General features: G+C 50.8%; 1 protein-coding gene across 4 annotated transcripts; it reads right to left on the reverse strand.

Annotated features, from left to right (window-relative positions):
* Nucleotides 1–4,455: 4,455 nt before the first annotated feature.
* On the reverse strand, nucleotides 4,456–9,942 carry ABHD11 (abhydrolase domain containing 11). Of its 4 annotated transcripts, none has more exons than XM_074974386.1 (6): nucleotides 9,812–9,942; nucleotides 8,033–8,168; nucleotides 7,764–7,937; nucleotides 6,492–6,662; nucleotides 5,987–6,168; nucleotides 4,456–5,768 (listed from the first exon to the last, which is right to left on the reverse strand). In XM_074974386.1, the coding sequence occupies exons 1-6, from the start codon at nucleotides 9,940–9,942 to the stop codon at nucleotides 5,630–5,632; spliced, it is 933 nt and encodes a 310-aa protein (XP_074830487.1). In that variant the 3' UTR covers nucleotides 4,456–5,629. The 4 variants fall into 4 exon arrangements, with proteins under 4 accessions (XP_074830487.1, XP_074830488.1, XP_074830491.1 ...); XM_074974387.1 differs by lacking the exon at nucleotides 9,812–9,942 and adding an exon at nucleotides 8,618–8,732; XM_074974390.1 differs by having other exon boundaries at nucleotides 4,457–5,768; nucleotides 9,817–9,861.
* Between the last annotated feature and the right edge of the window lie 16,157 nt (nucleotides 9,943–26,099).

Genomic DNA, 26,099 nt, shown 5'->3' on the forward strand with positions numbered 1-26,099 from the left:
CCATCTATCTTTTACGTCTTTGGCTGGCAGCAGACGGTGCAGAAGGACTGCATGCCATCCACATTTCATGGCTGCCCGGCAGAAGATGATGCAATAGGACTGCTAGCAATCCGTAAGATGGTTCAATAGGACTGACTGCAGGACTAAAGAGAATGACCTGGTCAAGTCACTCCAAATTTAGTCCCTGCGCCCATGTCTGCCCAGGCGTTCCTGGCCGACGTGGCCAGGAGCACCTCGGACATGACGATGACGGCTACCAGTCGTACTGTACTGTCTGCTGCCACAAGGCAATGGGTTGCTGCTGCTGTGTGGCAATGCCGTACCACGTCTGCCAGCACCCAGGAGACATATGGTGATGGTGAGCTGAGCAGGCTCCATGCTTGCCGTGGTATGGCGTCTGCACAAGTAACTCAGGAAAAAAGGCGCGAAACAATTGTCTGCCCTTGCTTTCACGGACGGAGGGAGGGAATGGGGGCCTGACGATATGTACCCAGAACACCCGTGACAATGTTTTAGCCCCATCAGGCATTGGGATCTCAACCCAGAATTCCAATGGGCAGCGGAGACTGCGGGAACTGTGGGATAGCTACCCACAGTGCAACGCTCCAGAAATCGACGCTAGCCTCGGTACTGTGGACGCACTCCGCCGAGTTAATTCACTTAATGCACTTAGAGCATTTTCTGTGGGGACACACACACTCGAATATATAAAACCAATTTCTAAAAAACCGACTTCTATAAATTCGACCTAATTTCGTAGTGTAGACATACCCTAGAAGATGTAAAAGGAAACTTAGTTTGATAGCATCCTGTCTGGCAAGAACTCACTTATCAATAGCTGGGATGTGAAATCCTCACTTCTGTATTGTTTTGTCATTATAGTTCCTACTTTGCTATTGTTTATTGGCATGGTCTCTGTCTGGTTCTGTGATTGTTTCTGTCTGCTGTATAATTAATTTTGCTGGGTGTAAACTAATTAAGGTGGTGGGATATAATTGGTTAGCTAATCATGTTACAATATGTTAGGATTGGTTAGTTAAATTTCAGTAGAATGATTGGTTAAGGTATAGCTAAGAATATTACTATATAAATTAAGGGCAAACAGGAAGTAAGTTGGGATTTGAAAATAAGGAAAATGGAACTTGTATTTAAGCTTGCTGGAAGTTCACCCCAATAAACATCGAATTGTTTGCATCTTCGGACTTCGGGTATTGTTGCTCTCTGTTCATGCGAGAAGGACCAGGGAAGGAAGCGGGTGAAGGAATAAGCCCCCTAACACACTGTAGGCCCTGTCTCCACTGAGGGACTTTGCTGGCCCAGCTGTAGTGCCATTAGGGTGACCAGCCAACAAATGTGAAAAATCGGGATGGGGGTGGGAGGTAATAGGAGCCTATATAAGAAAAAGACCCCAAAATTGGGACTGTCCCTAAAAACTCGGGACATCTGGTCACCCTAAGTGCCATTGCCATGCCGCTCTAGTCCCCATGGCCTTAGTCTCACCCTTTCAGGCAGGTTTCAGAGTAGCAGCCGTGTTAGTCTGTATCCACAAAAAGAAAAGGAGGACTTGTGGCACCTTAGAGACCAACAAATTTATTTGAGCATAAGCTTTCGTGAGCTACAGCTCTCTAAGGTGCCACAAGTACTCCTTTCCTTTCAGGCAGGTTTTCCAGACTTCAAATCATTCCTATGGCTCTTCTATGAACCATCCTAATTTGTCAGCACCTTTTCTGAAGTGTGGACACCACAATTGGTCTTACCAATGCCCCACACAGAGCTAATACCACCTCGCTGCTCCAACTCAAGATTCCCCTTGTACCTCCAAGGATCGCATTAGCCCTCTTAGCCAGAGCATCACACTGGGAGCTCACGTTCCTTCAGGGACACTTCTCCTTTCCTGCTGCTTGGAGACCCCCTTGCAGTCCCCTTCCCACTTAGCTCAGGGGGTTGCATGAAGCCCCTGTGACTGGACAGCCTGACACTGCTGCTCCTTGGAAATTAAAGCTTTCACTCCCATAATAAGCATAGGGCAATAAATAGCAGAAGGAAAAGGTAACTAGATCACCAGGAGACCAGCAAGCACTGCTGCACTGGCCCTATGCACTCACTGACACCAAGGGCTGCCTCTATCTTCCACTGCTGAGGGAGAAACCTTCCCCTCCTACTGTGCCTGCCTACAGCCTGGGGCTGAGAACTGAGTCTGGAGCGTTGGGACTGGGACAGACAGGGACCCAGGCACTCCTTAGTGGAGTCTTCAAGCCTGGCAGAAAAGGAATGGTCAGGCTGTGCTTCTGCCTTGGAGGATGCACACTGGACTGTTAACATGGATCGTCAATAACCCCGGGAGCCCTGGGGAAGTTCCAGAAGATGGGAAGAAAGCTAATGTTGGGCTAATATTCAAAAAGGGTGAACGGGATGATCCGGGTAATTACAGAGCCATCAGCCTGACATCAATCCCAGGCAAGAAAATGGAATGGCTGCTGTGGGACTCGATTAATAAAGAATTAAAGGAGGATAATGTAATCAATGCTAATCAACAGGGGCTTATGGAAAACAGATCCTGCCAAGTTAACTGGACATCTATTTTGATGAGATTACAAATTTGGTTGATCAAGGTGACAAGTGTTGATGCAATAGACTTCTATAAGGCATTTGACTCGGTACCACTTGACATTTTGATTAATAAACTAGAACAATATAAAATGAACATGGCACATATTAAATGGATTAAAAGCTGGCTAACTGATGGGTTTCAAAATGTAACTACATGAAGAATCATCATCAAGCGTTTCTAGTCGGGTCCTGCAGGAATCGGTTCTTCGCCCCATGCAATTTAACATTTTTATCAGTGATCTGGAAGAAAACATAAAAACCTCACGATAAACTTTACAGATGACAAAAAGACAGGGGAGTGGTAAATAACTAGAGCCCTGCATGGATACAAAACTTGTATCTGCATCTGATCTTCAATCCGTAAAAATCATTCACAGATGCAGATATCTGGATATAAAGCAGATATCTGCAGATTTACAGGGTTCTATAAATAACAAAGACGACAAGTCACTGACACAGAGCAATCTGGATCGCTTACTAAACTGTCCACAAGGAAGCAACATAGAACAATGGAAGTTGGGATCCTTTGTGGATCTGGGCCGAAGTACCTCCCTGGGGTTCAATAACCTAGCAGACAAAGGTATAATAAGATCCACTGGCTGAAAGCTGAAGGTAGAGAAATTCAGACTGGAGATAAGCTGCACATTTCTAACTGTGAGGGTAATTAACCATTGGAACAATTTACCAAAGGAATTAAAAAATCAATATTGGATGTTTTTCTAAAAGATCTGTGGTATTCAACCAGGAATTATTTCAGGGAAGTTCTCCGGCTAGTGGTATGCAGGTCAGACTAAATGTTTAAATGATCCCTTCTGGTTTAGAATCTATAATCTATCCTAATGAGGCACTTGCCGCTCCTGCGGTGAGCATGTTCTACTCCAGCAATTTGGAACCAAAGAATCAATAGTTCTGGAGCCTGGGAAATAGCAAGGTCAGTGCACCCCTTGTTCCAGGCTGTGCTCATCCCAGTCCAATCCCAGAAGGAGACTGCGTTCAGGAGTACAAGGAATAGGAACACAGGAATTGCCAGACTGGTCCATTTAGCCCGTACCGTGTCGGGCAGTGGCCATCATCAGATGCTTCAGGGCAGATGCAGGAACCCCGCAATAGCATCCCTGGGATAATCTGTCCCTGTAAAGATCTCCTCCTAATCCAGAGGTGGGCAAACTACGGCCCGTGGGCCACATCCAGCCCACAGGACCATCCTGCCCCGCCCTTGAGCTCCCAGCCGGGGAGGCTAGCCCCCGCCCCTCCCCCACTGTCCCCCCTCCCCCGCAGTTACACTGCTGCGTGGGCAGCACAGCTTCTGCCCACCCACCTCCCAGGCTTTCCAATAAGCCTGTCCTGCCACTCTGAGCGGCATGGTAAGGGGGCGGGGGGTAGATAAGGGGCAGGAGGTCCCGGGGGGCAGTCAGGGGACAGAAAGTGGTTGGATGCGGAAGAGGTTCAGAAGCAGGGGGGCGGTCAGGAGACAGGGAGCAGTGGGGTTGGATAGGGGGTGGGGTCCCGGGAGTGGGTGGGTTGGATAGGGGGTGGGGTCCTGGGGTGCCAGTTAGGGATGGGGGTCCCGGGAGGAGGCAGTCAGGGGACAAGGGTGGGGGGGTTGGGGGTTCCGGGGGCCTGTCAGGGGCCAGGGGTGTGGATAGGGGTTGGGACAATCAGGGGACAGGGAGGTTGGATATGGGGTGGGGTCCGGGGGGGGGATGGTTGGGGAGGGGGGTCCCGGGAGGGGGCGGTCAGGGGACAAGGAGCAGGGGGTGGTTGGATGGGTCAGGGTTTCTGAGGGGGGCAGTCAGGGGGTGGGAAGTGGGAGGGGGGGGTATAAGGGGCAGGGGCCAGGCTGTTTGCAGAGGCACAGCCTTCCCTACCCGGCTCTCCATACTGTTGCGCAACCCCGATATGGCCCTCGGGCCAAAAAGTTTGCCCACCCCTGTCCTAATCCCTAATGATCAGAGACCAGTTAAGCCTCAAAGCAGGAGGATTTAATTTCCCTTCCCAAACTCTTCTTTTAACATTAATTGTTGAGTCTGGAAGTTTTTGTTATCCAGCTAAATGCCCAGTCCCTATTTGAGTCTTGATAAGCACGTGGCCTCAATGATGTCCCGTGGAAGTGAGTTCCACAGTCTTGTGCGTTGGGTGAAAAGGTATTTCCTTTGATCTGATCTGAGTTTCCTGACTTTTAATTTCATTGATGTCCCCTGATTCTTGTGTTGTGAGGCAAGGAGACACTCCGGACTCTCATTCTGCTAAGGCTGAGAGAACATGATGCCCAATTCACTGCTGCCCCACTCCCCTTGTCTTGCCTCTGGGAGAAGGCCTGTAGGTTTAGATGCCTCTGTGCTGATTTGGCTTTATTTTAAATACTGTACAGAGTCCCAGGAAGTTATACACAAAGGCAGTGCAAAAGTAGGCAGAGCTCTGGTTCCAGCCTCTGGTGGAGGATGGGAACCTCCAGCAAGGTTGGGGTTGCACGCTGGAATCTGGACAGATTGGACTCTGATCCCCCACCCTAGAGCTCAGAGTCCCTGAGAAACGGACCAGTGAAGAGTCTGTGTGTGCTTGGAGGCAGCTGGGGAAGGGGGCTGGGAACGGGAATAACCTGAAGACCCCAAAGAAAGGATTCAAATAAGAGGGAAGAACAGGGCCAGGGAGCCCCTGGGCCACTGCCCCAACACATTGCGGATGCAAACAGACGGGCATGATAGCCTGTGGGGAGCCTCAACTCCAGATCTGACCTGGCCCGCTGAAACAAGCACTGAGGCCAAATCATCTCCAGCTGCATGGGGTGAAGAGAGATCCTAGCCCTGGCAGCGCAGCCCTGCCTCACTCTCCGCTCTAGCCTGCCACACAGATGGATGGGTCAGGTGCCGAGCCTTCCATCCCAGTGGCCCTGCTTGTGGACAGGGGCCACACCTCAGAACTGATCTGTCCCCAAAAGGATCCCCATGTCCTTCGTGTGGTGATCCAGGAGTAGGCAGCCCTGGGAATCACGCTGTCTCGGCCTGCACAGGAAGGAGCTCTATGGGAGCAGCAGAAAGTTGCAGATGGCAGTGATGAACTCTTGGGATTTATCTGCATGGACCCAGTGGCCAGCACCTGGGATATACTGGATCTCTGCCTCGGGAAAGAGCCGCTCGATCTCTGGGTAGTCCTCGGAGCTGCAGGGGGAAAGAACGTATTGGAGAGCTGGGGCATGGGGCTCACGCTGGGATCCCCCCGCAACACGGTCAGCCCAGGGCTCACGCTGGGATCCTGCCATACACACGCCTATCCATCTCAGGGAGCCCAGGGCTCACTCCACCCCTCAGTACCTGTGGCAACAGAGTGAGAGGGAACAAGCTGTGGGTCTCAGGGCCACAAGAGTCCCAGGACTCACCTGACATAGGGGGAGTCAGATCCTGCTAGGAAGAGTGTGGGTCCTGGGTAAGGCGCGTGGAACACAGGGAAGCCCATGATATTGGCCATATGGTGGGAAATGGCCTCCAGGTTCACCCGCCACACGTAACGGCCCTCAGCCTCCACCAGGTTGGTGAGCAGGAACTGCCTTACCGCCGACACCTGCAGCAAGGGTAAAGCATGTCCATTTGTCACAGCGCATACACACATGCCAGCCAGGGATGCCACAGGACGCTCCATCACACACCCGCACTAGCAGACCTGTCACGCCAGGTGTCATGTGTCTGGTCCAGCACCCCCTTCCTACCACAACAGATGTGCTGGCCACGGTGCCAACTCCCAGTGCGGGCCCTGTTGAGGTTCAGACAGGCATTAGGGCCAGGACTAAGGGCATGGGGATGGAAAAGCACCGGCTGGGGCTGGCGACTCTGGGGCAGCATGCTCCCACTCTGGGAGAGGGGAGGGCTCCTTGTGGGCTACCTTACCTGGACGGCTGGACGTAGCTGATCCTCCGCCAGCCGGCGTGCTGTGGAGCGGGGGATTCCACTCGGGATGCTCACTTTCCTCATGGCAGAGATGTAGGCCAGGAAATCTGTCACAGCCACACTCTCTGTGGGACTAATGTCTACAGACACCAGGCGCTCCACGAGATCTGGCTGGGGACAAAAGCGAGTGTAGGGATCTCACTCCAGCAGGAACCCTGCTCAGGGCCACAAGGATCCCAAGGAATGGTCAGAGGGCCCCACATACAGCTGCATCCCCAAGAAAGGCTAGCTCTGGGGAGGAGCTCCTATCCAAGGGCCTTCCAGTCCGACCTGCCTGTCATTCCCCAGTGAAGATCCGAGAACACACAATAGAGCGGACAGCAAAGGCAAAACAGGGCGTTCATATCCAGTTTATGTTTCCATGGCACCCTGCCAAGTGAATGCTCCCAAGCCCTTTATAGACCTGTACAGCAGGGAGCTGTCAGCTAGCCCTGAAATGCAGCCACCTCTGGGGTGGAACATGACACAATAACTCTGACTGTGAGAACATAGATTAACTCCCCGGATGAAATGGCAGGGAGTCACAGGAGACAGAACCCAGCAACCTGACTTATGACAGTGGGTGTTGGAAAATGTGAGGGAATCTTTAAGCGCACAGGCAATGAATTCCTCATTGGAGAGAGAGCATCTGTAGGTGCACAGCAGCCCTAGGACTATGCTGGGAGGTTGCTTCTATGAACAGAAAGAGAGAAGAGCCCCTGGTACCGAACTGCCATTCCATTTCCTGCAGTACTGTGTGCTACCTGGGGTCTGCCATGAGAAGTGGTCAGACGGATCCCACTCAGGTTAGGTGTGAGAAGATCCTAGCTCCCCCTGAATGGATCCCTCCTTAAGGCAAGATCCATTAGCTTCATGCGAGCAGCACTCTGGAGCAGTCATACAGAGGGAGCCTGTCTCAGTGAGCTGTGCTGACTGTGGGCTGAGTGCACAGGCCAGGCCACTGTGCCAGGGGCCCAGAGAAAGGAACAAACCCCTCCACCTTGCCTTCATTCAGCCTTGCCAAGACAGAACAGGCTGGGCTCTTATTCTTCACAGAAGAACAACTATGACACCACCCAGAGTGCCCTCCTGCACCCCCAGGGAAGGGGGTTTGTGCTCCTCGACAGACCCTGTGGGGCAGAAACCCATGTGGTGGGGGAAAGGCAAACAGCAGCAATTGCCCCAAACCCTGCATCCCGCTGGTTGTTCCCTGGCAGCCACACATGCACGTACCTGCTGCAGTGCCAGTGTCATGGCGGTTTTGCCGCCCATGCTGTGGCCAACCAAGACGCACTTGGGGAGGCGCAGCTGGCGCAGGAGGCGCTGCACATCCAGGCTCATGGCCTCGTAGCTCATGGTGGGGCTGTGCGGGCTCTCGCCGTGGTTCCGCGCATCCACTGTTAGCACCTGGCAGGGAAGAGAAGCCACTGCAAGCTGGGCAGGGCAGGACCAGCACTCGGGCCCTTTGCTGCCCCCGGCCCTGCCCTGACCCTCACGCTCACCTTGCGGCCACTCCGCTGCACTAGGGCCCGAGCGATGGCACGGAAGTTGCCCTTGCTACCCAGCAGGCCATGCAGGAAGACGAGTGGGGGCTGCGGTGCAGGCCCATCAAAGACCATGTAGGAGAGGGGTAGTGGCCTGCAAAACATGGGCACTAAGCTGGGCTGGGAGCAGGACACTGCTGGGCTGAACACAGGACAGAGGCCAGGAGCAGGACACGGGCTGGGCAGGCTGGACCAGGGACATAGGATTACCATATGTCCGGGTTTTCCCAGACATGACCTCTTTTTTGGTAGTCTGCCCTCAGTCTAGGCGGATTTTTCAAAGAACAAGAAATATCTGGGATTTTTCCTTATGGAGCAGTTGTTGCAGCTCAGAAAGAGTCATCTCCATGCCCCAACTGGTCCCTCCTCTGCACCGCAGCTGACAGGTCCTGCCTGCCCCGGCCCAGCCAGCCAGGTAATCAGAGCTACCAAGTGCCTCTCCACAGGGATGCCTGCCTGCCCCTCCACAACCTCAGACCCTGGCTGGGAGGGTGACAGAGACAGGCCCTGGCTCCCCACCCAGCAGAGAAGAAAAAGACTCACAGGGAGGTGCTCACTGACAGGCTGATGCCGCATCCCTGCCACTGTGACAGGGAGTGCCACACTGTCCCGCACCTCGAGTGTGAGGCCACAGGTCCCCCCTCCAGCACCCCTTGAAATACCCCCTCAGCACATACCCCAGGTCCCTCCTCCAGCACCCCCTGAAATACCCCCTCAGCACATACCCCAGGTCCCCCCTCCAGCGCCCCCTGAAATACCCCCTCGGCACCCCCCCTGGGCCCCCCTCCAGCACCCCCTGAAATACCCCCTCAGCACCGCCCCCGGTCACCCCTCCAGCACCCCCTGAAATATCCCCTAGGCACCCCCCCGGTCCCCCCTCCAGCACCCCCTGAAATACCCCCTCAGCACCGCCCCCGGTCACCCCTCCAGCACCCCCTGAAATACCCCCTCAGCACCGCCCCCGGTCACCCCTCCAGCACCCCCTGAAATACCCCCTCGGCACCCCCCCGATCCCCCCTCCAGCACCTCCTGAAATACCCCCTCGGCACCCCCCCCGATCCCCCCTCCAGCACCCCCTGAAATACCCCCTCGGCACCCCCCCGATCCCCCCTCCAGCACCTCCTGAAATACCCCCTCGGCACCCCCCCGATCCCCCCTCCAGCACCCCCTGAAATACCCCCTCGGCACCCCCCCGATCCCCCCTCCAGCACCCCCTGAAATACCCCCTCGGCACCCCCCCGATCCCCCCTCCAGCACCCCCTGAAATACCCCCTCGGCACCGCCCCCGGTCACCCCTCCAGCACCCCCTGAAATACCCCCTCGGCACCCCCCCGATCCCCCCTCCAGCACCTCCTGAAATACCCCCTCGGCACCCCCCCCGATCCCCCCTCCAGCACCCCCTGAAATACCCCCTCGGCACCGCCCCCGGTCACCCCTCCAGCACCCCCTGAAATACCCCCTCGGCACCCCCCCCGATCCCCCCTCCAGCACCCCCTGAAATACCCCCTCGGCACCGCCCCCGATCCCCCCTCCAGCACCCCCTGAAATACCCCCTCGGCACCGCCCCCGGTCCCCCTGAAATACCCCCTCGGCAGCCGCCCCGGCAGCTACGCCCCGGCCCCAGTGCCCTCTATTTGGGAACTGGACGCGCCGGAGCCCCGGGCAGGCCGGCCGGGCGGGCGCTGGGCGGGTGGCGGTCCGGGGGGGGATGCATTGTGGGCGGGGCGGACCGCTTACGTCACCGAAGTGCGCCCGGGCGCGGTGGCGCCGGGGGAGGCGGCCGCGGCGCGGTCGGGCACCCAGGGCCCTGCCGGCAGCTGCGGGGCCCGGAGGAAGCAGAGCCGGGGGCGGCCGAGCCAGCGGAGCATCCTGGGGCGAGGCGGCGCGCGGCGGTCACCAAGGTGACCGGCCGCGCGACGCCGCCGCACGTAGGGGCGAGCCGGCGGGACTCACGGGGGGCGGGCCTTCCCCGGGCCCCGCCCCTCACGCCGAGGCCCCCGCCGCTGGCAGCCAGAGAGTCGCCCCGCCCGGCCCCGCCCACCGCGGCAGGGGGCATGACCTCGGCTGCCGCGCGCCGGCCCCAGCGGGGTGGGGAGGAGACGGCCCCTCAGGGAGCGTTGCGAGTGCGCGCTCCCGGCCGGTATCGGTCACGTGAGGCGGGTTTGCGCGGGGCGTGGCCGCACAGCGCTCCCTTTGTTCTCCTGAGAGCGGCGCCCGCGGGTTCGGGCAGCGCCCCCCCTCCCGTGGGGCCGGGGGTCGGGATCGGGCCCGGGACCCGGGCAGGGCGTCCCTGCCCCATCCCTGCAGGGGCCAACGCTGTCTCATGTTTCTCTGTGCAGTATTGGGCAGCACTCCCCACGCTGTCCTGCCTCTGCCCTGTTACCCTCCATGAGCAGGGGGAAGAGCCACCCCACCCCAGCCCGTCTCCTGGGGCTGCCCTGGCCAGGTGTCCTCCTCTCCCTCCCTGCCTTGGGGAAGGGGATGCCCTGCCCTGATCAGGAGCCCCCTTCTCCAGCCCTGCTGTGACAGGTGGCTGCCCCAGCCAGGGGCTCTCCTCCCCATCTCCTGCCTCGCCCTGGGGAGTTGGCAGCTTGTGAATGGCATGGAGCTTTGGATTTGTGTGAAATGGTTCCTGCTGGTGCTCACGGAGCGTGCCTGGGGGGCTGTGTCACCTCTTCTGCCCACCATCCTCGCTGGTGTGGGCCTGGCCCTCTGAGGGGGCTGGGGCCTGTGTTAATCATCTCCTAGGGTTTGATGATGAGAGCAGAGAGTGAGAAACCAGCTAAACAGGTGGAGTCTGGCAGGGTTTATGGGCTATCAAGCCATAAAACCACCTGGGACAAGGCCTCAGACCCTTCTGATAAGCCAGGCCATGTGAGGGAACTGGGCTGGGCTGGCTGTGCATGTGTGACCACCTGGGCACTCAGTGTGCTCAGCGCCATTCCAGACTAGCTCTGTGACCTTTGCCCAGGTACCCAGCGCATAGCTGTGGCTCTTGGCTCAGGGAATTTCCAGGGTGGGCAGTGCAGGAAGAAGTTGTCTAATTCTGAGGAGAGATTTGATCTGTGGATTTCTAGTGTTGCATGGTATTGGACTTAGGCAGGCCTCTCCTCCGGTATTAAACTGGGCTGTCCCATCCAACTTTTGTAGGGTTTGTTTCCCATCCAATACTGATACAGAACTGGATGTGGTTTTGTCGTGTATTGGACAAATGCCCTTTTGAAGAGCATGCTGTTCCACCCCTGCTAGGTACATGCAAGGTCATGGTGGGGAGGGGGTGAGGTCATGCTGGCAGGGGCATGCCCACACCATTCCCAGAAGTACTGTCATATCCGGTATCCAGGAATGCATGAGTGGGCACCCTAACTGGAGTGGAAGCAGGCTGCGAGTAATACAGTAGACGCTGATACTGGCCTCACCAGTATGTGAGGCCTCTCTATGGCAGCTGCCCATGGGAAGGCCAGAAGAGCCATTTCAGTCTAAGTCTCTCTTCCTCTCCCCAAATTAAAATGTCATAGAATATAAGGGGTTGGAAGAGCCCTCAGGAGGTCATCTAGTCCAATCCCCTGCTCAAAGGAGGACCAACACCAACTAAATCATCCCAGTCAAGGCTTTGTCAAGCCGGGCCTTAAAAACCTCTAAGGAAGGAGATTCTACCACCTCCCTAGAAAACCCATCCCAGTGCTTCATCACCCTCCTAGTGAAATTGTGTTTCCTAATATTCAACATAGACCTCCTCCACTGCAACTTGAGACCATTGCTCCTTGTTCTGTCATCTGCCACCCTGAGAACAGCCTAGCTCCATCCTCTTTGTAACCCCCTGTCATAAATAGAAAGGGAAGGGTAAACCCCTTTAAAATCCCTCCTGGCCAGAGGAAATCTCCTCTCACCTGTAAAGGGTTAAGAAGCTAAAGGTAACCTCGCTGGCACCTGACCAAAATGACCAATGAGGAGACAAGATACTTTCAAAAGCTGGTAGGAGGGAGAGAAACAAAGGGTTTGTGTGTCTGTCTATATTTTGTCTTTGCCGGGGATAGACCAGGAATGAAGCCTTAGAACTTTTAGTAAGTAATCTAGCTAGGTACGTGTTAGATTATGATTTCTTTAAATGGCTGAGAAAAGAATTGTGCTGAATAGAATAACTATTTCTGTCTGTGTATCTTTTTTGTAACTTAAGGTTTTTGCCTAGAGGGGTTCTCTATGTTTTGAATCTAATTACCCTGTAAGGTATCTACCATCCTGACTTTACAGGGGGGATTTTTTTTTATTATTTCTGTTTACTTCTATTTCTATTAAAAGTCTTTTTGTAAGAAAACTGAATACTTTTTCATTGTTCTCAGATCCAAGGGTTTGGGTCTGTGGTCACCTATGCAAATTGGTGAGGCTTTTTATCCAACATTTCCCTGGAAAGGGGGGGGGGTGCAAGTGTTGGGAGGATTGTTCATTGTTCTTAAGATCCAAGGGTCTGGGTCTGTAGTCACCTAGGCAAATTGGTGGGGCTTTTTACCAAACCTTGTCCAGGAAGTGGGGTGCAAGGTTTTTGGGAAGTATTTTGGGGGGAAAGACGTGTCCAAACAGCTCTTCCCCAGTAACCAGTATTTGTTTGGTGGTGGTAGCGGCCAATCCAAGGACAAAAGGGTGGAATATTTTGTACCTTGGGGAAGTTTTGACCTAAGCTGGTAAAGATAAGCTTAGGAGGTTTTTCATGCAGGTCCCCACATCTGTACCCTAGAGTTCAGAGTGGGGGAGGAACCTTGACATGGTGGCAGAGTGGTGGGATTAACCTGAAATCATTTTGAGATCCAGTTGAGATTTTTTTGAACTAGAAATACAGATTTTAAAAAAGGAGATTTTTTTCTCTTTCCTTTGGAAAGGAAGTCCAGAAGCAGCTGAAACTGAAAGCAGCTTGTTTTTTTCTCTGCTTTGTGGCCAAGCAGAGACAAAAGGGGATTATCTTTGTGAATTGCAAGTTTTCTTTGCCTGGAGGCAGGGTACTTAACTCCTGCAGGGAAATTCACAGTCTTCCAACCCAGAGTTTTTTTTTCCCTAAAAGTAAATAGAAGGGGGGGTGTTCTACCCATTTGCCTGGAGACAAAAGTGGCAGGGTTTTTTTTTTTTGGATTTTGAGTTTTTACAAGGAGCACAAGTTTAAAAAGGAAACTTGTTTTTTCTTTGGGCTGGGTAAACAGGTTTCCAAGTAGTTGGAAGTTTTTTGCTTTGATTTGGGCCCAGAGCAGAGACAAGGGAATTGTCTTTTTCTGTAGGCTGACAATCACTATCAGAGAATAGATATTCTATTCCAGCACAGCAAAATTTTACAGCCAAGTTTTGTTTGTTTATTTCTAAACTTTGGGTGTAAAGTTAGTTAAAAACAGAGAGGTTAGAATGACCAAATCCGCGGCTCGACTACAGCTGGAATTAGCCAGATTTCAGGCTGAGGAAAGACAAAGGGAACATGAAAGACAGATAGAACTCATGCGGCTGAAGAAGGAGGAGAAGGAACAAGAAAGGGAGGCAGCGAAAGAGGCAGCAAAAGAGGCAGAACAACACCAAGCGGCTGCTCACAGGAGAGCTATGGAAGCAAGGGACAAAGAACTGGAGGAGAAGGAAAAAGAGAGGAATTATGTGGAGGAGATAGGGAAGATAAAGGCTCAGCAGAATATCCCAACAAACCCTAGCAATCCTTCTCCAAGTACCACTTCCCATCCCAGAAAGTTCCCCACCTACAAGGCAGGCGATGATACTGAGGCCTTCCTAGAAAACTTCGAAAGGGCCTGCCTTGGGTACAACATCTCTACTGACCAATACATGGTAGAGCTGAGGCCACAGCTCAGTGGACCCTTAGCTGAGGTGGCAGCTGAAATGCCTAAAGAACACATGAACAAGTATGAACTGTTTAAATCCAAGGCAAGAGTCAGAATGGGGATAACACCCGAGCAGTCTCGTCGGAGGTTCAGAGCCCTAAGGTGGAAACCAGATGTGTCATTTACCCGACGTGCCTACCACATTGTGAAACATTGGGATGCCTGGATATCCGGAGCAAGTGTTGAATCTCCAGTAAATTTGCTCTTCCTAATGCAAATGGAACAATTCTTAGAGGGTGTTCCTGAGGAAATAGAAAGATACATCCTAGATGGGAAGCCCAAAACTGTAATCGAGGCAGGAGAGATTGGAGCCAGATGGGTGGAGGTGGCAGAGAAGAAGAAAACTGGTCGCAGTTGGAGCGGAGACCAGAAGGGACAACCCCAGACCACACCCTATTACCGGGGGCCGCCCAAAGCCCCACCTACCTCCCAAAGGACCTCCCAAAGAACCCTCCAGACCCCTTATCGTCCCACCACCCCGTTCTCCAGCAACCCTCCTCGCCCCAGTGACCCGTCAGCTGGACGATGTTTTAAATGTAACGAGCTGGGGCATGTAAAGGCCAACTGCCCCAAGAACCCCAACAGATTACAGTTCATTGCACCGGAATCGCACCAGAGGTCCACAGGCCCAGATACCTCCCAGATACCCTTGGAGCGGAGGGAAACTGTGAGTGTGGGCGGGAAGAAGGTCACCGCGTGGAGGGACACCGGAGCACAAGTGTCAGCTATCCATGCTTCCTTAGTGGACCCCAATTTAATCAACCCAGAGATCCAAGTGACGATTCAACCCTTCAAGTCCAACTCTTTCGATTTGCCTACAGCCAAGTTGCCTGTCCAGTACAAGGGCTGGTCAGGAACGTGGACTTTTGCAGTCTATGATGATTATCCCATCCCCATGCTGTTGGGGGAAGACTTGGCCAATCATGTGAAGCAGGCCAAGAGGGTGGGAACGGTCACCCGCAGCCAGGCTAAACAAGCCGTGAGGCCTGGCTCTGTTCCGGAAACTTCTATCGGGACCTGGTCAGAGGTGATGGACCCGGACCCCAGACCAATGTCTGCAACAGCAGTAGTGGATCCAGTCCCAGAGACCCAGACGGAACCAGTCCCAGAACCGGAACCAGCCGAACAACCAACACCAGACCCATTGCCAGCACTGAATCCAGTACTTGCAACCTCAACACCAGAGGGCCCCACCGACCCTGAACTGGCAGCAGCCGATAACCCGACACAAGAGGCTCAGCCGGAGCCTGAATCCCAACATAGTGCACCAGCGGAGAGCGGTTCACAGTCAACAGAAACAGCTCCATCCCCTATATCGCTTCCAGAGGGACCAAGCCTAGGTCCACAATCCAATGAGGAACTGATGTCTCCAGCATCAAGGGAACAGTTCCAGACCGAACAGGAAGCAGATGAAAGCCTCCAGAGAGCTTGGACGGCGGCACGGAGCAACCCACCGCCTCTCAGCTCTTCTAATCGATCCAGGTTTGTTGTAGAAAGAGGACTTTTATACAAGGAAACTCTTTCTGGTGGACACCAGGAAGACTGGCATCCTCAGAGACAGTTGGTAGTTCCAACTAAATACCGGGCCAAGCTCTTGAGCTTAGCCCATGATCACCCTAGTGGCCATGCTGGGGTGAACAGGACCAAAGACCGTTTGGGGGGGTCATTCCACTGGGAGGGAATGGGCAAGGATGTTTCTACTTTTGTCCAGTCTTGTGAGGTGTGCCAAAGAGTGGGAAAGCCCCAAGACCAGGTCAAAGCCCCTCTCCAGCCGCTCCCCATCATTGAAGTTCCATTTCAGCGAGTAGCTGTGGATATTCTGGGTCCTTTTCCGAAAAAGACACCCAGAGGAAAGCAGTACATACTGACTTTCATGGATTTTGCCACCCGATGGCCGGAAGCAGTAGCTCTAAGCAACACCAGGGCTAAAAGTGTGTGCCAGGCACTAGCAGACATTTTTGCCAGGGTAGGTTGGCCCTCCGACATCCTCACAGATGCAGGGACTAATTTCCTGGCAGGAACTATGAAAAACCTTTGGGAAGCTCATGGGGTAAATCACTTGGTTGCCACTCCTTACCACCATCAAACAAATGGCATGGTGGAGAAGTTTAATGGAACTTTGGGGGCCATGATACGTAAATTCGTAAATGAGCACTCCAATGATTGGGACCTAGTGTTGCAGCAGTTGCTCTTTGCCTACAGAGCTGTACCACACCCCAGTTTAGGGTTTTCCCCATTTGAACTTGTATATGGCCGTGAGGTTAAGGGGCCATTGCAGTTGGTGAAGCAGCAATGGGAGGGATTTACACCTTCTCCAGGAACTAACATTCTGGACTTTGTAACCAACCTACAAAACACCCTCCGAACCTCTTTAGCCCTTGCTAAAGAAAACTTACAGGATGCTCAAAAAGAGCAAAAAGCCTGGTATGATAAACATGCCAGAGAGCGTTCCTTCAAAGTAGGGGACCAGGTCATGGTCTTAAAGGCGCTCCAGGCCCATAAAATGGAAGCATCGTGGGAAGGGCCATTCACGGTCCAGGAGCGCCTGGGAGCTGTTAATTATCTCATAGCATTCCCCACCTCCAACCGAAAGCCTACGGTGTACCATATTAATTCTCTAAAGCCCTTTTATTCCAGAGAATTAAAGGTTTGTCAGTTTATAGCCCAGGGAGGAGACGACGCTGAGTGGCCTAAAGGTGTCTACTATGAAGGGAAAAGTGCTGGTGGTGTGGAAGAGGTGAACCTCTCCATGACCCTTGGGCGTATGCAGCGACAGCAGATCCAGGAGCTGTGCACTAGCTACGCGCCAACGTTCTCAGCCACCCCAGGACTGACTGAACGGGCATACCACTCCATTGACACCGGTAATGCTCGCCCAATTAGAGTCCAACCTTACCGAGTGTCTCCTCAAGCTAAAACTGCTATAGAACGGGAGATCCGGGATATGTTACAGATGGGGGTAATCCGCCCCTCTGAAAGTGCATGGGCATCTCCAATGGTTCTAGTTCCCAAACCAGAAGGGGAAATACGTTTTTGCGTGGACTACCGTAAGCTAAATGCTGTAACTCGCCCAGACAACTATCCAATGCCACGCACAGATGAACTATTAGAGAAACTGGGACGGGCCCAGTTCATCTCTACCTTGGACTTAACCAAGGGGTACTGGCAGGTACCGCTAGATGAATCTGCCAAGGAAAGGTCAGCCTTCACCACACATCTCGGGCTGTATGAATTTAATGTACTCCCTTTCGGGCTGCGAAATGCACCCACCACCTTCCAAAGACTTGTAGATGGTCTCCTAGCGGGATTAGGAGAATATGCAGTCGCCTACCTTGACAATGTGGCCATATTTTCGGATTCCTGGGCAGACCACCTGGAACATCTACAAAAAGTCCTTGAGCGCATAAGGGAGGCAGGACTAACTGTTAAGGCTAAGAAGTGTCAAATAGGCCTAAACAGAGTGACTTACCTTGGACACCAGGTGGGTCAAGGAACTATCAGCCCCCTACAGGCCAAAGTGGATGCTATCCAAAAGTGGCCTGTCCCAAAGTCAAAGAAACAGGTTCAATCCTTCTTAGGCTTGGCCGGTTATTACAGACGATTTGTACCGCACTACAGCCAAATCGCCGCCCCACTGACAGACCTAACCAAAAAGAAACAGCCAAATGCTGTTCAGTGGACCGAAAAGTGTCAGAAGGCCTTTAACAAGCTAAAAGCGACCCTCATGTCTGACCCTGTACTAAGGGCCCCAGACTTTGACAAACCGTTCCTAGTAACCACAGATGCGTCCGAGCGTGGTGTGGGAGCAGTTTTAATGCAGAAAGGACCTGATCAAGAATTCCACCCTGTAGTGTTCCTCAGCAAAAAACTGTCTGAGAGGGAAAGCAACTGGTCAATCACTGAAAAAGAATGTTACGCCATTGTCTACGCTCTGGAAAAGCTACGCCCATATGTTTGGGGACGGCGTTTCCACCTGCAAACCGACCATGCTGCACTGAAGTGGCTTCACACCGCCAAAGAAAATAACAAAAAACTTCTTCGGTGGAGTTTAGCTCTCCAAGATTTTGATTTCGACATCCAACACATCTCAGGAGCTTCTAACAAAGTGGCTGATGCACTCTCACGTGAAAGTTTCCCAGACTCAACTGGTTAAAATCGTCCTTGAGATGTGGAAAATATTGTTAGTCTTTATGTACTTGGTAGCATATTTAGAGATGCATGTGTCTTATTAACTCTGTTTTCCTAGAGCTCCAGGAAGAAATCCCAGCCAGTGTTTCACCCTAGCTGAGATTTGGGGGGCGTGTCATAAATAGAAAGGGAAGGGTAAACCCCTTTAAAATCCCTCCTGGCCAGAGGAAATCTCCTCTCACCTGTAAAGGGTTAAGAAGCTAAAGGTAACCTCCCTGGCACCTGACCAAAATGACCAATGAGGAGACAAGATACTTTCAAAAGCTGGTAGGAGGGAGAGAAACAAAGGGTTTGTGTGTCTGTCTATATTTTGTCTTTGCCGGGGATAGACCAGGAATGAAGCCTTAGAACTTTTAGTAAGTAATCTAGCTAGGTACGTGTTAGATTATGATTTCTTTAAATGGCTGAGAAAAGAATTGTGCTGAATAGAATAACTATTTCTGTCTGTGTATCTTTTTTGTAACTTAAGGTTTTTGCCTAGAGGGGTTCTCTATGTTTTGAATCTAATTACCCTGTAAAGTATCTACCATCCTGACTTTACAGGGGGGATTTTTTTTTATTATTTCTGTTTACTTCTATTTCTATTAAAAGTCTTTTTGTAAGAAAACTGAATACTTTTTCATTGTTCTCAGATCCAAGGGTTTGGGTCTGTGGTCACCTATGCAAATTGGTGAGGCTTTTTATCCAACATTTCCCTGGAAAGGGGGGGGGGGTGCAAGTGTTGGGAGGATTGTTCATTGTTCTTAAGATCCAAGGGTCTGGGTCTGTAGTCACCTAGGCAAATTGGTGAGGCTTTTTACCAAACCTTGTCCAGGAAGTGGGGTGCAAGGTTTTTGGGAAGTATTTTGGGGGGAAAGACGTGTCCAAACAGCTCTTCCCCAGTAACCAGTATTTGTTTGGTGGTGGTAGCGGCCAATCCAAGGACAAAAGGGTGGAATATTTTGTACCTTGGGGAAGTTTTGACCTAAGCTGGTAAAGATAAGCTTAGGAGGTTTTTCATGCAGGTCCCCACATCTGTACCCTAGAGTTCAGAGTGGGGGAGGAACCTTGACACCCCCCTTCAGGTAGTTGAAGGCTATCAACCCCCCCCCCCTCACTCTTCTCTTCTGCAGACTAAATAACCCCAGTTCCCTCAGCCTCTCCTCATAAATCACGTGCCCCAGCCCCCTAATAATGTTCGTTGCCCTCCGCTGGACTCTCTCCAATTTGTCCACATCCCTTCTGTAGTGTGGGGACCAAAACTGGATGCAATACTCCAGGTGTGGCCTCACCGGTGCCAAATAGAGTGGAATAATCACTTCCCTCGATCTGCTGGCAATGATCCTACTAATACAGCCCAATATGCCATTGGCCTTCTTGGCAACAAAGGCAGAGGGAGCCTGGTTGGGTACAATATTTGAAGACTAATCTTTAGTAGTCTTACTTTTCACTTTTTTGTCTCCTAAGTCTGTAACAGTATTTGACAAAATAAAACCAGGAAATGAAAAAGAAAAAAAACAAGGCACACTGATGACTCATATCCAGCTTCTCGTCCACTGTAATCCCTAGGTCCTTTTCTGCAGAACGGCTGCTTAGCCAGTCAGTACCCACCCTGTAGCAGTGCATGGGATTCTTCCTTCCTAAGTGCAGGACTCTGCACTTGTCCTTGTAGAACCTCATCAGATTTCTTTTGGCCCAATCCTCCAATTTGTCTAGGTCACTCTGGACCCTATCCCTACCCTCCAGTGTATCTACCTCTCCCCCCAGTTTAGTGTCATCTGTGAACTTGCTGAGGGTGCAATTAATCCCATCATCCAGCTCATTGATAAAGATGTTGAACAAAACCAGCCGCAGGACCGACCCCTGGGGCACTCTGCTTGATACTGGCTGCCAAGTAGACATTGAGTCATTGATCACTACCTGTTGAGCCCGACAATCTAGCCAGCTTTCTATCTACCTTATAGTCCATTCACCCAATCCATACTTTTTAACTTGCTGGCAAGAATACTGTGGGAGATGGTATCAAAAGCTTTGCTAAAGTCAAGGAATAACACGTCCACTGCTTTCCCCTCATCTACAGAGCCAGTTTTCTAGTCATAGAAGGCAATGAGGTTAGTCAGGCATGACATGCCCTTGGTGAATCCATGGTGACTATTCCTGATCACGTTCCTCTCCTCCAAGTGCTTCATGGATTCCTTGCGGACCTGCTCTGTGATTTTGCCAGGGACTGAAGTGAGGCTGACCCGTCTGTAGTTCCGTGGGTTCTTTTTCTTCCCTTTTTTAAATATGGGGACTATATTTGCCTTTTTCCAATTATCTGGGACCTCCCCCGATCGCCATGAATTTTCAAAGATAGTGTCCTTCTGGCCTAAGTTGTCTCCTGCCCAGACTGGCTCCATGACGTTGTTCTGGGAAGTTACAGTAGCAATAGCTGAGCGGTGGGGGTGGAGGGTTGCTGTTGGCTGGAGGAGATTCTTCCCTTTTTTGTTGTCATAAGCCTCTGTTTGTGCTATTCTGGCCTGACATGGGATTGTGTGAGAGTGCAGGGGGCAGGGAGGAAGGAAGGATCTGGATCTGCAAAGAAAATGATGAATGGATGGAGGTGACCAGGGTGCAGCCCAGTGTTGGGGTCACGGCTCTCAGCATCCAGGGCCGAGACAAGACGTACCAACTGCATCAAAAGCACAGGTGTGTCTGTGTCTGTATGTCTGGGTGTGTGGAGTGAGCTGCTGTACACAGGGGTGGAAGGGGTGTCGGGTGAGTGTGCACATGCACATTGTGTGGAAGGACATAGACTAAGGGCTTGTCTGCACATTTTTGTATCGACAAATCAGCGCAACGCAGCCCCCTTGTGTGGCCACACTTCTCCTGGTATTAAGTTGCTTAGACTGGGAGAACTTATCCAACCCAAGCAACGCTGCTCCTGCTCTCAACACCTTTCTGCTGCTGTAACTGCAGACGCACAGGGGATTATATCAATTTATCTACGTTGATTTTTCTACTATTGTAGTTGTCTGTGCAAAATTGTGCTTGGACCAGCCCTGAAAGGGATCTCTGTCCCTCCATAGCACCAGGGCTTTGCCTGTAATGCACACTGAGGCCGCTTTCTGTCCAGCCCCTTCTCATTTCCTCCACCTCCTGCTTCTCATCACAGTGCTGATCACTGATGCCTCCTCTTGTGAGGGAGCTGTGCTGGTCCCTCAGGGCTTGGCTCTGCTTCAGCAAAACAAGTGCAAGCACAATGTGCTCAGCACTACACAGCAGTGTACATAACTTCCAGACAGCTTTCTGTCCAGCTGGGGGCCAGGGTTTGATTCCTTATTCCCTCCTGTGAAATGTTGTGGGATTACCTGAGGTGTCTGGGGTGAATCACTGCCACTTGCTCACAGGATGTGGAGGAGTGGGGCGTCCTGTCTGTGCCCACCATGGGAAACCCTCCCTATCCACTGGCTGCTGGCACCACAGGCAGTTACATGAGCCCCACTCTTTTCTATGGGAACATAAAAATGGCCATACTGGGTGAGGCTAATGGTCCATCTAGCCCAGGAGCCTGTATTCCAATATTGGCCAATGCCAGCTGCTACAGAGGAACTGAACAGAATAGGGCAATTATCCAGTGATTCATCCCCTGTTGTCCAGTCCAAGTTTCGGGCAGCCAGAGGCTTAGTGCCACCCAGAGCATGGGGTTGTATCCCTGACCATCTTGGCTAATAGCCATTGATTCACCTGTCCCCCATGAACTTACCTAAATATTCTTTGAACCTAGTTATACTTTTGGCCTTCACAACATCCGCTGGCAGTGAGTTCCACAGGTTGACTGTGTCTTGTGTAAAGAATTCCCTTTTGTTTGTTTCAAACCTGCTGCCTATTAATTTCATTGGGTAACCCCTGGTTCATGTGTTATGTGATGGGGTAAATAACACTTCCTTATTCACTTTCTCCACACTGTTTATGATTTTATAGACCTCTATAGCAGGGATTCTCAAACGGGCTCGGGACCCCTCAGGGGGTTGTGAGGTTACTACGGGGGGGGGGTCATAAGCTGTTAGCCTCCACCCCAAACCCCGCTTTGCCTCCAGCATTTATAATGGTGTTAAATATATAAACAAGTGTTTTTAATTTATAAGGGCGGTTGCACTCGGAGGCTTGCTATGTGAAAGGGGTCACCAGTACAATAGTTTAAGAACCACTGTTCTATAGTATCACTCCTCAGTCATCTCTTTTCCAAGCTGAACAGTCCCAGTCTCACTAATCTCTTCTCGCATGGAAACTGTTCCATACCCCTAATAATTTCTGTTGCCTTCTCTGTACCTTTTTCCAGTTCTAACATATCTTTTTTGAGATGAGTGACCAGAACTGTATACAATATTCACAGTATATGCATGCTGTGGATTTATATAGTGCCATTATGATATTTTCTGTCATATTATCTAAGCCTTTCCTAATGGTTTCTAACATTGTTAGCTTTTTTGACAGCTGCTGCATACTGAGCAGATGTTTTCAGGGAACTATCCACAGTGACTCCAAGATTTTTTTCTTGAGCAGTAACAGCTAATTTAGATCCCATCATTTTGTATATATAGTTGTGATTATGTTTTCCAATGTGCATTATTTTGCATTTATCAACACTGAATTTCATCTGCCATTTTCTTGGCCATTCACCCAGTTTAGTGATACCCCTTTGTAAACCATTGCAGTCTGCTGTAGATTTAACAATCTTGAGTAATTTAGTATCCTCTGCAAATTTTCCACCTCACTGTTCACTCCCTTTTTCAGAATCATCTATGGATATGTTGAACAGCACTGCTCCCAGTGCAGATACTTGGGTGACCCCACTATTTACCTCTCTCCACTGTGAAAACTGACCGTTTATTCCCACCCTTTGTTTCCTATCTTTTAACCAGTTACTGATCCGTTGCAGGACCCTCTTATCCCAAGTCTGCTTACTTTGCTTGAGAGCCTTTGGTCAAGGACCTTGTCAAAGGCTTTCTGAAAGTCCAAGCACACTATAATCACTGGATCATCCCTGTCCACATGATTGTTGACCCCCTCAAAGAATTCTAATAGGTTGGCAATGCATGATTTCCCTTTACAAAAGCTACGTTGAATCTCCATCAACATAATGTGTTATTCTATGTTTCTGGTAATTCTAACAGTACCAATTTGCCTGGTACTGAAGTTAGGCTTACTGTCCTGTAATTGCCAGGATCACCTCTGGAGCCTTTTAAAAAAATTAGCATTACATTAGCTATCCTCCCATCATCTGGTACTGAGGCTGATTTAAGTGATAGGTTACATACCACAGTTAGTAGCTCTGCAATTTCATATCTGAGTTCCTTCAGAACTCTTGGGTGATACCATCGGGTCCTGGCAACTTATTACTGCTTAATTTTTCAGTTTGTTCCAAAACCACCTCTAATGACACCTCAAGCTGGCACAGTTTCTCAGATTTCTCATCTAAGAAGAATGGCCCTCATGTGGGAGTCTCCCTCACATCCTCTGCAGTGAAGACCAATGCAAGGAATTAATTTAGCTTCTCTCCAACAGCCTTGTCTTCTTTGAGTTCTCCTTTAGCATTTTGATCATCCAGTGGCCTCACTGACTGTTTGGCAGGCTTCTGATGTACTTAAAAATGTTTTTGCAGTTAGTTTTTAAGTCTTTTGCTAGTTGCTCCTCAAATTCTTTTTGGCCTGCATAATTATACTTTTATACTTGACTTCCCAGAGTTTATGCTACTTTCTACTTTCCTCACTAGGATTTGACTTCCAGTTTTTATAGGCTGCCTTTTTGTCCCTAATCCCTGCAGTTGCTTTGTTGTTTAGTGATGGCGGCGAGGTTTTTTTCTCGTCCTCTTACTGTTTTTTTTTTTAAATTTGGGGGTACACATATAGTTTGAGCCTCTTTTATGGTGTTTTTAAAAGTTTCCATGCAACTTGCAGTCATTTCACCCTTGTGACTTTTCCTTTTAATTTCCATTTAACTAGCCACCTCAGTTTTGCGTATTCTCTTACAGGCAAGCAGTTTACAGACCCCACTTTGTGAAAGTCAAGTGTTCAGTTCCTTGTATTTGGGGCACCCTTAATATGCACCCATCCGCTACCTCTGTGGAAGCAGTGCACCCAGTTTACTGGTTTCACCTCAGTTCAACACTGTCCTTTGCACATGGCACTTATACAGATCTATAATAAAGCCAAATTCAAGTTTAATTAACAGAGCTTGAAATAGAGGTTCAAATAAAAGAAGTGGCCAAAATAAAGGGTTTGGAAACATAAGGCTCCAATTAAAATAAAACACACTCTGCAGCCTATGCTTATTAACAAGTGACTTTCCTGTCTAACGAAGTATTTCTCACCTAATGGTCAGTCCTTGCAGCGCTTGCCCAGTTCAGAGAGCTGGAATCTAACTTTCATGAGGCATCCCTGCTGACTTTCTCCTTGGCATAACAACTTGTGCCATTTCCTTTGCTCTTCTACAGTTACAGGCTATTTGTGCTGTCTCCACAGACGTTCACCATTCCCAGTGGTGATCGAGCTAGCCCTGAGACCCCACCTTGCCCCAGGTGCCAACAGTTCACTTCAACAGTTGTGCAGCCTAATCTACGTTTGACATATCTGCTAAACTATTTTCCACACTACTACTATGCAATAACCATGGCAAACACGTAGTTCTTAGCTTTTGGCAGAGACTCCATGTCAAGGTTCCTTCCCCACTCTGAACTCTAGGGTACAGATGTGGGGACCTGCATGAAAGACCCCCTAAACTTATTTCTATCATCTTAGGTTAAAACTTCCCCAAGGCACAAAGTCTTTGCCCTTGGATTAGGTAAAACGCTGCCACCACCAAGTGATTTAACAAACAGTCAGGGAAAGGACCACTTGGAGTTCCTATTTCCCCAAAATATCCCCCCAAGCCCTAACACCCCCTTTCCTGGGGAGGCTTGAGAATAAACAAGATGAGCACAAACGAGCCTTGGATTTTTAAGACCCAAAAAACCCAATCAGATTTTTAAAAAAACAGAACTTTATTAGAAGAACAAAAAAAGATAAGAGAACAACTCTGTAAAATCAGAATAGAAGATAATCTTACAGGCAGTCAGATTCAAAACATAGAGAATCCCTCTAGGCAAAACCTTAAGTTACAAAAAGACACAAAAACAGGAATACACATTTCCTCCAGCACAGCAAATTTATAAGCCAAAACAAAGAAAACCTAATACATTTTCTAGCTAGATTACTTACTAACTTTACAGGAGTTGGAGGGCTTGCATCCTTGATCTGTTCCCAGTAAAGGTATCACACAGACAGACAAAAGCCTTTTTCCCCCCCTCCAGATTTGAAAGTATCTTGTCCCCTCATTGGTCATTTTGGTCAGGTGCCAGCGAGGTTACCTTAGCTTCTTAACCCTTTACAGGTGAAAGGATTTTGCCTCTGGCCAGGAGGGATTTTATAGCACTGTATACAGAAAGGTGCTTACCTTTCTCTTTATTTTTATGACACACCACATTACCCTCTTTGATGACCGGTTGAGAAGTTGGTCAGACACAGGGGTAATAGACCTGCCTGGCATGTCTGAGTAACGCCTCCATTTTGAGGACTGTGAGGGTTACTCAGGGTTTGTGTCGTTCATGGAGGAGCATGCACACATTGTAGTATGTTGAACAGGAGATGCTCGTGGGCCCTCCCCATGTACAACAGACACCAAGTGGAGTCCACCTTCTTCCTCAACTCCACCCCAGGTGGAGAGGGATTCTGGTGCCCAGTGCTGCACCTTGGGTCTCTGCACCTCCCCACATTGGGCCTCGGTCTCTTGCCCTGGAGAGGTGCACTCATGTCTGTGTCTTTAGCCCTATGTGAGGGTCACTGGGGTTATGCACCCCAGAATTCTTGCCCGCAAATGGGGCATTAGGTGCCTATGTTCTTTTGTGGATCTGGGCCTGGGCCCCTAGCTTGGGACTGAGGGTTCCACTGGGCAACAGGCTGCCTAGGGCTAGATGT

Source organism: Natator depressus, chromosome 17 (genome assembly GCF_965152275.1).
Source record: "Natator depressus isolate rNatDep1 chromosome 17, rNatDep2.hap1, whole genome shotgun sequence".
NCBI classification, from domain to species: Eukaryota; Metazoa; Chordata; order Testudines; family Cheloniidae; genus Natator; species Natator depressus.